The sequence below is a fragment of the Oenanthe melanoleuca genome, chromosome 4A (assembly GCF_029582105.1).
Source record: "Oenanthe melanoleuca isolate GR-GAL-2019-014 chromosome 4A, OMel1.0, whole genome shotgun sequence".
In the NCBI taxonomy this organism is placed as follows: domain Eukaryota; kingdom Metazoa; phylum Chordata; class Aves; order Passeriformes; family Muscicapidae; genus Oenanthe; species Oenanthe melanoleuca.
The window spans coordinates 864,756-879,935 of NC_079338.1; the positions used below are offsets into that span (position 1 = coordinate 864,756).

Genomic DNA, 15,180 nt, shown 5'->3' on the forward strand with positions numbered 1-15,180 from the left:
AGCCATTTTCCAGGCTGGTTTGTCCTGGGAACTGCTCAGGGCTCATTAATGAATTCCATCATTTATTTGGCTGAAGTGGCAGGACCAACACAACCAAAAAACCCCAGAATTATTTGGGTTGAAAGGGAATTTAAAGATCTCCTGCCATGGGCAGGGACACCTTCCACTATCCCAAGTTTTTCCAAGCCACATCCAACCTGGGGCTTCCAGAAATGAATTTAAAGGGAATTTAAAGATCTCCTGCCATGGGCAGGGACACTTTCCACTATCCCAGTGTCCAACCTGCCCTTGGACACTTCCAGAGATGGAGCATCATCCCTACCATGAAAAAACCTTTTAGTTAAAGTGCTGTGAATTACATTTCACAACCACCTCAGTCCTTTATCTGACATTTTTCTTGACCTCTCAACCAGCAAATCTTGTCCCACAGCCCCCAGGGATGTTGGTCAGAAATTCCCAGCTGTGTGTTCAAGGCACAAATAACCTGGTGCAGTGGAAAGATGTCCCATGGCAAGGATTGGGAAAAATGTGATCTTTAAGGTGCCTCCTGACCCAAAACATCCTGAGGTTCTCAGATTCCCCAAAACATGTTTTTGGTTGTTTTTTTTTTTAAAGAAAATACCCATAAATAAATAAATAAATAAATAAACAAATAAATAAATAAATAAAATCTCTTTTATTTAGCAGCAACACTGAAAAAAAAAATCAATTTTATCTCCTTCTTTGCAGCAAAGAGAGGTGAGAGCTCATTCCTGGCACAAACTGATTGTGCTGTTTATTGTGTTAATTAAAAAATCCCCTGTTTTTTTCTTTTTTTTATCACCTGATGGTGGAAAACAGGTGCAGAGCAAACACCTCTGACCCATAATTACTCCTGAGTCACCAGAACACTCATGAGATTCCAGTGCCAAAGTGAGCAGCCCAGACTATATTGACTGTTTGGGGTTTTATTTTCCTCTAACATGATTTGTTTGTTTCCTTATCCAGTAAATCATAAAAACTCAATTAGTGCTTAAAATTTTACACCCCTGGCTCTCAGCTGCCGTAAATACAGATAATTTATTGATTTCATTGTGGTCTGCTGAGAGGGGAACTCTACATTTTATAAAGAGTTTATATAAATTATAAATTTAGATAAATTTTATAAGGAAATATTAATCCTGGTTCTCCCTGAAATGAAACCATAAACTCCTGTGATTTTCTTATCTTGCCCCACTTTTAACTTCAATTCTGACTTTTTCATAGCTCTGGTTGGAACCTGTTTCTATTTTCAGCCCTGACTTGCCATCACAGTGCTTCCCTCAAGGGCTGACACATCCCAGGTAGCTCCAGAGGTAATTTTTCCATCCTTGGATTTACCAAATCCTGGCTGTTTTTTGTGAGCAGTGAAGGAGAACTTGGGGAATTCCCCATCTTTCCTTGGAGCTGACACCTCCCACGGCACCAACACAGGGATGGTCCAACACAGCCCCACATCACAGGTCAAGAATTCTCCTTTTCGATTTTTTTGAGGTTTTTTTTTTGCTGCTCCAGCAGTTTACAGCCAATATTAACAAACCTCACTTGCTCAGGAAGTCCAAGCAGTTTTTCAAGCATTAAGGTATTTAAACATGAGGCCAGTCCCGTGTTGTGGGACTCCACCACATGCCTCAGAGTTAATCCTCTGCTGGGTGGTGATGAACCTCAGCTGGCTCCAGATCCAGTTATTAATAACTGTTTATCACACAGCCAGGCCACGGCTTGGCTTGGAAAGCACCTGGAAGCTCATCCCACTCCATGGACACCTTCCACCGGGTTGTTTAGCTGCCCTAAGGCAGGGAGGAGATGCTGACCCCAATTCCAGTTCCAGATGCTGGCACGGGCTGGGAAACCACAGCGGGAATGCCCAGCTGTGCCCCGGTGGGTTTGCAGGGTCAGCAGGGTGTGGGGTGAAGGGGAGCCCGTGTCCCACCCCAGGTACGGCTGCCAGGGGACTCTGCGATGAAACAACATCCGTGAGCTGCTGTTTCTGGTGGATATTTATAAATCCTGAGCTCAAGAGGGATGGCAGCACCAGCGGCAGCGCCAAAGCCAGCGGAGAGCAGGCAGGGATGGAGCTGGTGCTGAAATGTCAGCAAGGGGTGTGCGAGGAACCCAGCCCCGGGGCTACCAGATATCCCTGCACAAATCCCACTGCAGCAGCAGGAATCCAGCCTTAAATCCCCCAGATTTTCCTGCACAAATCCCATAGCAGCAGCGAGAGGAATCCAGCCCCAGGGCTCCCAGACTTTCCTGCCCAAATTCCAAAGTAGCAGCAGCAGGAATCCAGCCCCAGAGCTCCCAGATATTCCTGCCCAAATCCCACAGCAGCAGGAGGAATACAGCCCCAGAGCTCCCAGATTTCCCTGCCCAGAGCTCCCAGACTTTCCTGCCCAAATCTCCCAGATTTTCCTGCCCAAATCCCACAGCAGCAGGAGGAATCCAGCCCCAGAGCTCCCAGACTTTCCTGCCCAAATCTCCCAGATTTTCCTGCCTAAATCCCAAAGTAGCAGCAGGAAGAATCCAGCCCCGAATCTCACAACAGCAGCAGGAAGAATCTAGACCCAGATCTCCCAGATTTTCCTGCACAAATCCTAAAGTAGGAGCAGGAAGAATCTAGACCCAGAGCTCCCAGATTTTCCTGCCCAGGTCTCCCAGATTTCCCTTCCAAATCCCACAGCAGCAGGAGAAATCCAGTCCCACAGCTCCCAGATTTTCTTGCCCAAATCCCACAGCAGCAGGAGGAGAAATCCACCCCCAGAACTGTCAGATTTCCCTTTCCAAATCCCAAAATAGCAGGAGAAATCCAGTCCCAAATCTCCCAGATTTTCTTGCCCAAATCCCACAGCAACAGCAAGAGGAATCCAGTCCCAGAGCTCCCAGATTTTCTTGCCCAGATCTCCCAGATTTTCCTGCCCAAATCCCACAGAATCAGGAGGAATCCAGCCCCAAATCTCCCAGATTTTCCTGCCCAAATCCCAAAGTAGTAGCAGGAGGAATCCAGCCCCAGAGCTCCCAGATTTCCCTTCCCAAATCCCACAGCAGCAGCAGGAATCCAGTTCCAGGGCTACCAGATTATCCTGCCCAAATCTCACAACAGCAGCAGGAAGAATCTAGACCCAAATCTCCCAGATTTTCCTGCCCAAATCCCAAAGTAGCAGGAGGAGAAATCCACCCCCAGAACTGTCAGATTTCCCTTTCCAAATCCCAAAATAGCGGAGAAATCCAGTCCCAAATATCCCAGATTTTCTTGCCCAAATCCCAAAGTAGTAGCAGGAGGAATCCAGCCCCAGAGCTCCCAGATTTTCTTGCCCAGATCTCCCAGATTTTCTTGCCCAAATCCCACAGAATCAGGAGGAATCCAGCCCCAAATCTCCCAGATTTTGCTGCCCAAATCCCAAAGTAGCAGCAGGAGGAATCCCGCCCCAAATCTCCCAGATTTTCCTTCCCAGATTTTCCTGCCCGGCTCCCACAGCAGGTGCGACATGGCCTGAGGGAGAATTCCATGAGCTCCAAGAATTCCAGGATGCCCAAAACAACAAGGAGCAGGGGAAGGGAAGGGTCTTGACCTCCCTGCCCAGAGCAGGAGGGAGCAGAGGGAACAGCGCAGGGAACTGGCAGAGATCTCCCACTTGGACACAGCCTCCAGGACGGGAAAAACATTTACGGAAAACCTCGGCTCTGTCACGCACCTCGCGGTGTTTTGGAGCCTCCGGGTCTAACTCATTGTTTCCTTTGTTGAGGTTTGCCTTCAGCGAGCGGATTCCCTCATCCCTGGCTCCCCCTGGGGCTTGTTTGCTTTGGGACAGAGGGAGGTTCTGCTCTTTGCTTTTGGCAGAAGCGCAGTGGGGACAGCCCAGGGGCAGGGGGATGATGCTGAAGATCTCTTCCAACCCAACCAGCCCATGAATTCCGAGCCCTCAGCTTGGCCATGGATGCTCATGGAAATTCCTCTGCATTTTCAAGGAGCTGAGTGCCCCAGGATGAGCTGGGGAGGAATGGGGTGGGTTACTTGCTGTAATTCTCTGTCAGAATTACACCTCCCTGCATTTATTCCTTCCCCTGGTGGAGCTTTGCCATTTTGGGAGGATCTCGGTGGAGATCAAACCAAGCTCAAAGCCTTGTCCTCCAAAGAGAGCATTTATTTAGTGGGCTTTTAGGATTTTCAAATACACAGAGCTGAGTGTTGTGGAGGGGGAGGCACAAACATTTCGTTCACAGCCCGATGCACTTCAGAAACACGGGAGCTCTGGGAATTCCTGCAGTGAAGCTCCTGGGCAGCTCTCCTGGATATTCCAGGCACTTATTGGGGATAAACAACAAATCACTGCAGGAGAGGCCCCAGGTGGGGAAGTGCTGCTGTTCCCAAGGAGGTAAGAGCTGGATCAGAGAAGGAATAGCCCTCCCAAGGCCACGTGCTCCAGAAAAACATGGGACACCTCTTGTTTTCAGGGAGAGCAGCTTTGTTCCTGTGCTCAGGGAAAGTTCCTTCGGTTCAGACCACTCTGTTCTTCACCTTTTCAAAGATCTGCATCACTTTTCCTGCTGGGATGCAACCTTCCCGCACGATGGTGATGCCACCTTCCCAGAGGGAGAATGAACACAAAATGAATCCCCAAAAGGGCACAGAAAAGAATTTTAGGCAACATCTCTCACCAGCAAAACCACTCAAAATAAAATTGTGTGGAAGGACCAGAAACCAGTCAGAAAGTGAAACCAATGAGCACTGACCTCACACTTTGTCCAAGGGTTTGGTTTTCCACTAATGAATCCCTCTCAAATGTCAGCCCAGAGCCACCCAGGACACCTCAGCGTGTGCATCACTGTGGGCAAGCTGCTGCACCACCCTGGTTGTGGTGGGCTGAGGCAGCACCCACCCTCCTTCCAGAAGCTTCCACCTCCTTCCAGCATCACCCACCCTTCTTCCAGAAGCTTCCACCTCCTTCCAGCATCACCCATCCTCCTCCCAGCAGCTCCCACCCTCCTCCCAGCAGCTCCCACCCTCCCTCTCACACCATTTCCACCCTGACAAGGCAGATTTTCCTTGCACAACTGGGTTTGCCCTCCTGCCTTGCTCCCTGCCAACACAGAGGTCCTCCCAGGACATCTTTTGTTTGCTTCTCTTCATCAACATGTTTGCAAATGTCCAGGCACTCAGGAGCTGTTACTCTTGGAGCGCTCTGTGCTGCCAGACTGATACTGGGAAAGGCATGGAAAGCTCCCAGGAAAACGCCAGCGCTGACACAGAGGGTGGTTCTCACACTCACTTTCATCAATCCTCGTGCAGTTGACCACAGTGGACGCCACCACCTCGTCAGACTCTCCATCACACAGAACACCCTCCAGCTTATGGCCAAGGCGCCTGTGAGGGGGGGGAAAAAAACAACAACAACCCTTCAAGGACCTTGCTGTGACCTTGAGCGGAGGGTGGAGGGCGCCAGACCGGGGTGTGGCAGCACGGTGGGGCTGGGGGGGCACCCACCTGATGACCATGTCGTGGTGGGTGCTGTCCACCTCCCCGCTGGGGTTGGCCGAGGTGATGGCCAAGGGCCCGGTCATGTCGATGAGGTGCACCAGCACCGTCAGGTCGGGCACCCGGATCATGATGCTGTCCTGGGTTCCCACCCTGCTGTATCCTGCCCCGACCCCTGGAAGCACAGCACAGCACTGTTAGCCAAACCACAGATTAATGGCTTCTCTTATTTTGTCTTCTGCTTTCACTCAGGGTCAGGATTAAAGCTGGAGAGATGGATTTTTCTCGTTTTCTCGTTTTGGACTTGGTTGTATATTAAATCTTATCTAAGCCACAGAGAGTTCTGTAGCACTTCTAGCTACCAAGCCAGAAGTGAGGAAATGGAGGTGGATCTAGTTACAAGGTCTTTTAAAGGTTAACTATCCAAATAAAAAGTAATATCTTTATTATTTATACCTTTGATCCAATAACCAAACACTTGTGACCTGCACTGGGGAACTTTCTATACAACCAAAAAATATTACCTAAAACTAAGAGAAGGAACAAGAAGGAAGAAGAGACACCACCCAAGAGCCTCCATCTTGTCCCACACCTATTACTATATTCTAAAATCCCAAATTCCAAACCCTTCACTGTGTGATATCACACACTTCTATTCAACTGCACACCACTGATCCCAACTCTTATCACTCAAATTTAGAAGCTTTTTCCAAGGCCTCAAGTCAAATGCAGTGCTCTTTTGGGGTCAGTGTCAGCACAGAAAGTCTAAAACTCCCAGGCCTGAGGGTTCCAACAGAGGATGTTGGCAGAGGCACAGCTGGCACAGCCCCTGTGGTGGATCTCCTGCTCCCTTTGGAACTGTCCCTGCTCCATGCACCCTGCTGAACGTGTCTTTGTGGATGTTCATGCCTGAGCAGAAATCTGTGATAGCATTTTGGGGTCCAGCTGGGTGAAAAGGGAATGATACACAATTGGAGACATCCCAGCGGTTTCCACAGACACGGGATCTCCCCATATCCCAAATCTGGCTTCTGTGACCACTGCCCACTCTCCATCACCTCCCTCTCCCTGTTAAATGTGGGTAACTCACAGAATCCACTGAGCTGGAAAAAAACCGCTGAGATCATCGAGTGCAACCCCAACACCACCGTGTCACCCAGACCATGGCACCAAGTGCCACACCCAGCCTTTCCTCAGACACCTCCAGGGATGGGGACTCCAGCACCTCCCTGGGCAGCCCCTGCCAACACCCAATCATCCTGTCTGGGGAGATGTCCTGGGTTACAATGTAAAGATGAGTCCAAAAGTGTGGATTGTATCACCATCTGCTGAAACCAGTGATCCTTATCTCTGTGGGATATCTCCTGCTAATGGGCCATCTTTAAACCAGCTGGGCAATCATCTTTATCTTCCCACAGCCCATCCTCCCTCCCAGAGATATCTCCTGTTCATGGCCAGTGAGTCCCAGGGCATGACTGATAAAATTCCATCATCCCACTGGGAGATGCTCCAGCCAGGGGAGGAGCCAAGCCTTTCCTACCCAGATAAAAACTGAGATTTGGAACACCAGAGCAGCCTTTTCCACTGGATTCCAGAGGACAAGAGCCACCAGACCTTTCTACAGGATCACTGCTTCAACAAGAGCTCTTCATCTGGACTGCTGCCACCACCCTACCTAGCGGGGTGTCAGGTTGTATTCTGACTCTGTCACTGGTTTTTCTTTTGTACTATTGCATGTATTTTATTTTTTCTCTTTTTTCCTATTAAATTGTATTTCTGACTTGGAGTCTCTCACTGGTTTTCCTTTCAAAACTTTTGCAGGAGATTTTTTTCTTAATGCCCAACCCTGGTGCAAATTCAGGTTGTGTCCTCTCTTCCTGCCCCTGTTTTCTGGGAGCAGATCCCAAATTCCCCTGGCTGTCCCCTCCTGTCAGGAAGTTGTGCAGAGCCAGAAGGTCCCTCCTGAGCCTCCTTTTCTCCAGGCTGAGCCCCTTTCCCAGCTCCTCACAGGGTTTGTGCTCCAGCTCCTCCAGTTCCCTCATTCTGTGCTATTTCCAGGCATTCCCAGGAGCCAGGGCTGAGGTGAATCAGTGCTCACAGTGCCTGCCCTGTGCTGGGAAGGCAGAGGGGATGAGCAGGGATGACCACGGAGCCCTCTCATCTCCTGGGTGCCCCACCCTGGTTTGCTCATTCCCGGTGAACAGCAGGGGGCTTGGCAGAGAGGGGGACCCTCCCAGGCTGAGGAGCCTCCCTTGCTCTGGTTAAAGAGCTCATCCTGCTGGCTCCTGCCCCTGGTGAGTCACTCCAGCTGATCAACACCCTCTGCTGAACATCCTCCAAAGCATCTGGGAGCTCCAGGGGGGATTTCTTGGGAGAAAGCCGCCGGAATCTCTCCCCATCACGTCCCAGATGGGGTTGGGATTGCAGACCTGAAGTGCTGAAAACGTGAAAGTGGGGCAGGAAGGTCATGCTGAAAACATGAAATGAGGATGGAAAGGTTGTACTGAAAAGATGAAAGGGGGACAGGAGGGTCATACTGAAAAGATGAAAGGGGGACAGGAGGTTTGTGATGAAAACACAAAAGAAGGATGGAAGGGTGGTGCTGAAAACACAAAATGAGGATGGAAGGTCATGCTGAAAACATGAAATGAAGATGGAAGGGTCAGGCTGGAAACATGAAAGGGGACAGAAGGGTTTGTTGGAAACATGAAATGAGGATGGAAGGGTCGTGCTGCTCATCTCACCCAACTTCTTCAGCCACTCTCCCTTCTGGATGATGCAGCCAATGCCACCAGGATAAACGTTTTCCATGAATTCCCAGAGCAGGGGGCTGATGGGCGGAGCAGCTGCTCGCAACTGCTCCAGGTTGGAAATGAAGATGCAGATGGGCTTCTCTTGAGGCCTGTCCTGGAAAAAAAACAGGGGGAAAATGATAAAGAATGAGATGAAGGGGGAAAGTTTGCCTGGAGAAGCTCAAAGCCTGCTGGGATCCTGGTTTATGTGTTTCCCCAGGCAGGGAAGGTGCTGCGTCTGCACAAATGCCTGTGGTGATTTGTAAAGGTTTTTTGAAAAATTTAAAGTAGTAAACTGACTAAATTGTTTCTTCATGCAATTAACACTTTTAAAAAATTGTAAAAGAAAAGAGTGTTCATAAAATTTTATTCTGATTCTTATTAATTTTCCTTATTATTTCTAATAATAAAAATTTTCTTTACACCCTTTAAAATTTAAACCCATTTTATCATCCTGCTAATTTTATCTCACAACAAAAAGTAAATAATTAATTCTAATAAACACGCTAACAATTTAATCAACACAAACCCCACAACATAAATTATTACATTTACCAAAAAAAAATTCAAATTAAAAAACCTAAACCACTACAATGCCCCAGCTCAGATCTGTGCAAATTAAAGAGGAAACAGAGCAGCAGGCTGCCCTTGGGAACTTCTGGGGTGCATCCAATTCCCCCTCTTTAAGCACATCCATCTCAGGGATAATGATGCTCTGCTCAGTATCAGCATTTTTGGGATCTTACACACCAGGGGTTTGATTTTTTTTCCAAATTTCTGCTGGTGTAAAACAAGGTCAAACACACAAATTTGTGTGGGATAAGGGACAGAGACTCACCCCCTGCAAACCAACACCTCCATTATCCCCCCGTATTTCACCTCCATTTATTGGTGAAATAAATTCGGTGTAAAACCAGCGTTGGAGATGGAGGGGAAATAAAACAAGCTCACAAAGCCGTGTCATTTCAGTCCTCAACTGACATCAGCTTCAGTGGGGCCAAATGACTCAGGAACTGGGCATGTATTTACATTCTGTTTGTATTCCCTCATCGGCAGGGAAGGTCAGCACTGGCACCAGGGCAGCGCAGAAGAAACAGCTTTTGTGATGGTCTGTTATGGTTATTTCTCCAGGCTAGCCAGGAAATTGCCTCATGGGCAGCAGACAGGGCCAGGCTGCAAAAGCTGCAAACTCTGGGGCTGGTTCCAGCTCTGAATGGCTCCAAAAGTCTGGGGGAATGTAGCCCTGGGATTCTGATTCAGCACTTCGTAAGGCACCGAGCACAAACACAGGTTTGGACCCGCTTGAGAGGCTGTTCCTGTTTGGGGTTGTGTCGTTGGAGGCTACTGGGAACCAGCAAAAAGCAGCCTTGAAGCCTTGGGTTTCTTAGCCTGCTCAAGGACAAGAATTTATAGAAAATTCTTAAATTAAATTAAAGATTAAACAGGTGATTAAACACCTGCAGGGTGGGTGAGAGCCGTGTGAGCATCTCGTGATATTTTGCAGAAAGCATGTTTTCAGAAAGGTGTTGCCTTCCTGGACCAATGAGTCTTTTCTATTCTGTTTGCACATATTACCCTATATAAGTGTAGTTTTTCTTTAAATAAAGCCCTCTCTCTCTTTTGCTTCTCCATTACAAGAGGAACTATGTTGCATTATCCTTTTTGCTGCTCACCTATAGCCTAAAATGCAACAGGGTTGTGCTTTGCCCATCCCCAGGGACATCACTTGCCTAATTCCCACTTCTCCAGCCTGCAGCAGAGGAGCTCTACCCTGGATTGCTCAGAAAATGGTCCCTGATGCTCTGGTGTGGCTGCTCATGAACTCTGTACCCCATGAGTGGCGGGACAACCTCAAACCAGGGGCTCCCATTTGTGCTTCATGGACAGGACACAGAGCCAGGCAAGAAACATCCCTGAATTCCCACCTTGATCCTGTAGACCTTCTCGATGGCTTGAGGGTGTTTGCAGGAGGCTGCCAGGGCATACACGGTGTCTGTGGGGACCCCACACACGGCCCCCGTGTTCAGCAGCTCTGCAATGGTCCTCAGGCCACTCGTGAGGTGGGACCTGGGGCAGACACAGGGCAGGGGCTCCTCCCTGTCCTTCCTGGAGCTCTGGACCTGCCAGGGATCAGGAAACAACAAATCAGCAAAAATATGGGCAGGATTTCATCTGCCTGAATTCAGGGATCCATCGTGCTGTGGCCCCTTGGCAGCAACTCTAGGGATGCTTCTCACAAAATAGGGGAGGTGAATTCAAAGTACTAAAGTCAAAGAGAGCAGCTCAGGGTGGATATTTCAGCTAAAACATCCTAAAGTTAGAGGAGATGAATCCCACCCAGCACAGCTTCCCAGAGAAAAGGATGCTTCCCAAAGTGACCTAAGGAAACTGTTTGGGAATCCAAAATCCAGATGAGGATGGAGTTTCAAGTGCATTCCCATGAAACGCTGATTTAATGGAAATGTTTCTGTGCAGCAGGAATTGGAGCTGTCAGATCCATCACCCTGGACTGGGGGAATTGCCCTGGTCAGACACACCAGAGGGCAGAAGGAGTTTGAAGTTAAGAAAAGATGGGAAATTCTCGCTGTCCAATCTGAGAAACTCCTTAAACTCCCTGCTCCCAAGGTTATGGCTTTAAAACTCCAATCTATGAGGAATTCCTAAACTGGGGATGGCTGATTCCACAGCAGCAAGATGGGAGCCTTGGGCACATCCCTGCCCTTTCTCCAATGTTATTCCTGATGGAAGAGAACTCATTTCCAGCTCGCAGCTCCCTACAAAAACGCTGTGACCAGGACTTTGAACAGCACTAAAGGATTCAGCAGAAGGGAAATTCCATGGGAATCTGAACTGAAGGTCCCAGAATATCCACTCTGAGCTCCAGCACCACACCAAGGTTTCTTACTGTGAGCAGAGGAGGTCCCATCACCAGCAGGTCCTTCCCAAACATGCAGTTGGTGAGAGAGGCTGCGGCTCCGTAGAAGCAGATGATGCTGAGGATGCTCAACACCACAACTGGAAAAAAATCCCAAAAGATTCAGAGGCAGGGAAAGGAGGTTGGATCCCTGTCTCTGCAGGGATTTAACAGTGTGGATGTGGCACTTGGGGACAGGGTTTGTCAGCACTGTGGGAATGGTTGGACTCGGTCACTTGGATTTCATGGTGCTGTGGTTCTATTCTGTGGTGACAAAGCCCTGGTGGAAAAGCTCCTGCTAATCCCCTTGCTACAGCACTCCAGGGAATTAAAACCGAAATTGTCTCTCTCAGCAGAGGCAGAGCTTCAGCAGGACTCCAGGCATTGACAGTGGTGGCACGTTCAGCTCATCCCACGCCCCAGGGAGCATCCACTGGGAGGTGGAGCTGGACAGAACCTCTAGAGGTGCCCTGATCCAGCAGAATCGGGTTTATTTGGAAGCTCAAGGCCCTGGGGGTGACAGCAGGAAAGATTTCCTTCTCCAATCATCCTTGCACTCACTGCAGACTTTGAGGGAAAGAGGAACACTCTGCTTGATTTTCCCAAGCCAGGACCCACTCCCTGCACTCTGTGGGTGAAGGTTTAATGCCCGGTTCCCCTAAAACTCACTTTCAAATGGCAAGGGGAGGTTCTCCAGTGTGAAGAGCAGAAAACAAACAGTCAGGAGCTCCATGGCCAGGGTCAGGCAGAGCAGCACCACGTTGAAAGAGGAAGCTGTGGAAAGAAACACAAACAAGAGGGACCCACATCAAGCACGGCCCATAAAACATCCATGAAGCAGCAGAAGGGTTCCTAAATCAACTGAGGCTTGTTTGATTGAACCAAGCAGCCCCAGCTCTGATTTCCCTGTCCGTGGAGGAACAAAGAGGCACAGCCAGGGTCTGTTCAGCCCTCAGGTTCCAGGGACACGCTGCCAAACCCTTGATCTGCCAGGACACTGTGCTCACATGGAAAACACTTCCCCGGCAGCCAAGCGGGTTCTGATTTACACCAGCTGGGCTGGAGTGTGGCTGTGGATGGGTGCCAGTGCACCGAACACTTTCACCTGATTTGATCCTTTTATTTTCTTTGAAATGCTCTTCCATTCCCTCGGGGCTGCTTCTCCTAAGCCCAGCTCAGCTTCTGTTACTGGCTGTGGGCAAAACATCCCCGTTCTTGCTTAATCAGAGCTGCAGGCAGAGCCGAGCCTCCCTCACTGGTGCATCTCCACCACAGGAGGATTCATGATCTGACCCCGGACGCCCCTCAATAAACATCCCACGTGGTTCTGAGACTTACCCAAAATGATTAAAAAAGCATTGAGCACCAAAAAGGCGACGGAGCCGGCGGTGAATCCCTCGGTGCTCCCCGCCCCCATGTCCAGCAAGTGGCCTGAAAGAGGAGCAGCACATCTGGTTATGAGCAAACCACGGAGAGCAGCGTGGCAGAGCCTCAGCTGGGATTCCCACAGCTCCAGCTGATGGATGGTGGCCTCCCAAAATCCCTCCCTCACCGACACCCGCTGCTGCTGCCACGCAGAACGAGTATTAACCGTGGGACTGGTGACGGTTATCCAAAAAAAGCTCTGGATTTTACCTCCAGCTTGGAATACTCAAGGGCTGGCTGGATGCTTGGGCAGCTCCTGCCACACGTCTGAAGCCACAGCTTTAACTTTCCTCGCAGGTGCTCATTTTAAGAGCTCCTGGCATGGAGGCTGTGTGAACATTCTGCCCACCTGGAGCAAAATGCAGCTTTTAAAAGGCAGGCTCAGATTCCCAGAGTTTTTTCTCCAGGCTCCTGAAGGAGAAATCCAGAACCTGGAGTCTCCCACTGCCTAAAAGCATCGCCTGATTTGTTATTCTGGGCTATAACAGCCCGGAGCCAGCCCTGTCTCACAATGTTTTTGCAGGGAAACTTTGGCTTTTATTGGAGTTGAAGGCACAACTTGGACTCCTGGAGCTGAGAGCACCAAGTGCCCGCAGCAATGGAGTGCAAACTGGGGTGATTTGTGAATTATCTTTTTCTTAGGAAGAAAACCAGTAAACTCGATGCCATTTACTCTCCTGGAAGAAGGAATCCCATTGAGGAAAGCAATCTGAAACCCCCTAACCCGGGAACCACCCCTTGCTTTACCTGCCAGGCGCAGCCAGGTCCAGGCTGCCCAGAAGGCAGCGTAGCAGAAGGGGAGCACGGACCCAAACCTCTTCCCTCCCTGCAGCTGGATCCGGCACACGAAGAGCTGCCCCAGGGCTCCGGGGATGAGCACGGAGGGGATGGAGAGCTGCTGCCTGCCCGGCTCTCCCTCGCTGCCCTGCACGGCGGCGGCCGCAGCCAGGCCATTGCAGATGTAGAACAGAGCGTCCGGCACGGCCGCGCCGCTGCCGCCGGGGATGTCCTTGGAGCTCCAGAGCCAGGTGTGCACAGCCCCCAGCGTGGCTTGGAGAGCTGAGCTGGACACGGCCTGGGCTCCCACGGGGATCAGAGGCTTCTCCCCGATGGAGTTGATGAGGCTGGCGAAGGTGGCGTAGAGGGAGAGCGCGGCGCAGAGGACGCAGGCGGCGCCCAGGAAGGGCTGAGCGCCACGCAGAGGGATCTGATGGATGAAGGCCGAGGTGAGGAGGATGAAGGAGGCATTCTGCAGCATCTCCAGGGTGTCTTTGTGGGTGGACATCACAAACAGCAGGCAGGCAGCGGCCAGGAAGAACCAGGCTCCGAACATTCCCGTCCTGCTGTCCTGAGCCGCGGGCAGCCCCAGGAAGGCGCTGAGCACAAACTCCTCCCAGGACATCACCAGCCAGAGCAGGCTGTGCACCCCAAACTTGGTGGTGTGGTAGCCATCCCCTCGCAGGTAGCTGTAGAAGCTGGAGAGCAGCTGGCAGCTGGAGATGATGGAAACCCACGCTGCTCCCACACAGAAGGTCTCCACGTAGCCAAAGAAGTAAAAGGCGAAGATGAAGGGGGACACAGCGTCGCAGATGTTCCCCAGCGCCATCGGCTCCGCGTACTTGGTGTTCTTCTTCTTCTCCTCCCCCAGCGCCTTGGAGGAGCTTTTCTGCGCCGATCCCAGCAGCAGGACGTTGAAGAGGGGGTGCCCAAAGCCGGGCAGGACATACCTCTGGGTGATGCCCTTGAGGAGCAGAGCCACGGCCCCGTAGAGCCCGCACAGGACGATGCCCAGCTCCAGCACCCCGCACACCACCAGGGCCCAGTCCCCAAAGAGAGCCGCGGCCTCGAAGCCCAGGGCCAGCGCGATGGCCCCGAAGATGAAGGGCATGATGTAGCTGACGGTGGCCGAGCAGAAGGACAGGACGAAGGAGATGGCGATGTAGGCCACCAGCCCGGCCACGGCGCTCTGGCTGGCTGAGAGCGGGGCCGTGCCGGTGGCCAGGAGCTGGCTGGCGTTCCCAGAGGGAAGGGTCGTGTTCTCTGGGGAGGGGAACGCGGCTGACAGGACCTTGGTGGCCCCGAAGCTGCTCCACAGAGCAGAGAAGGTGAGGAAGGCCGCGCCTCCCAGGTGGTCGTACTTGCGGAAGGCGAGGAATCCGGCCAGGAGCTGGACAAAAGCCGCCGATCAGGATGAGGTGGACACCTGAGGGTCAGAAAGGCTGGAGCTGCAGGAATCTCTAGGGCACGCCCCACACTGTGGCCTCTTCTTCCCACCTTTGTGGGACATTTCTGTGTGTGGCCCCCTTGGCTCAGTGTGATGAGCAGGCCCCAAGGATATTTTGGATCCAGCAAGGAGTGGCACACGGAATAGGCGGCCCAGTGGCTGGGGAAGGAGGAGCAGCCATCCCCAGGAGCACACACGATGGACGCAGCCCACATCTCCCCATCGCACCACCCTCAAAGACCTTGGGGGACGTTCAGCCCCGCCCAGCCCGCTCTGAGCACCCACCTGCCAGGACCTGCTCTGCTGCCCGAGGCGCCAGGCCGGTGGTGGCCAC

The 15,180-nt window shown here is 51.3% G+C and overlaps 1 protein-coding gene across 1 annotated transcript; it reads right to left on the reverse strand.

The window, feature by feature from the left end:
• Positions 1-4,146: 4,146 nt before the first annotated feature.
• LOC130253014 (uncharacterized) lies at positions 4,147-14,825 on the reverse strand. The gene is made up of 9 exons (XM_056491212.1): positions 13,370-14,825; positions 12,536-12,628; positions 11,867-11,971; positions 11,189-11,298; positions 10,209-10,403; positions 8,236-8,398; positions 5,501-5,666; positions 5,286-5,380; positions 4,147-4,599 (listed from the first exon to the last, which is right to left on the reverse strand). Exons 1-9 carry the CDS (start codon positions 14,508-14,510, stop codon positions 4,514-4,516), a joined length of 2,154 nt encoding a protein of 717 aa, XP_056347187.1. The 5' UTR covers positions 14,511-14,825; the 3' UTR covers positions 4,147-4,513.
• Positions 14,826-15,180: the final 355 nt, after the last annotated feature.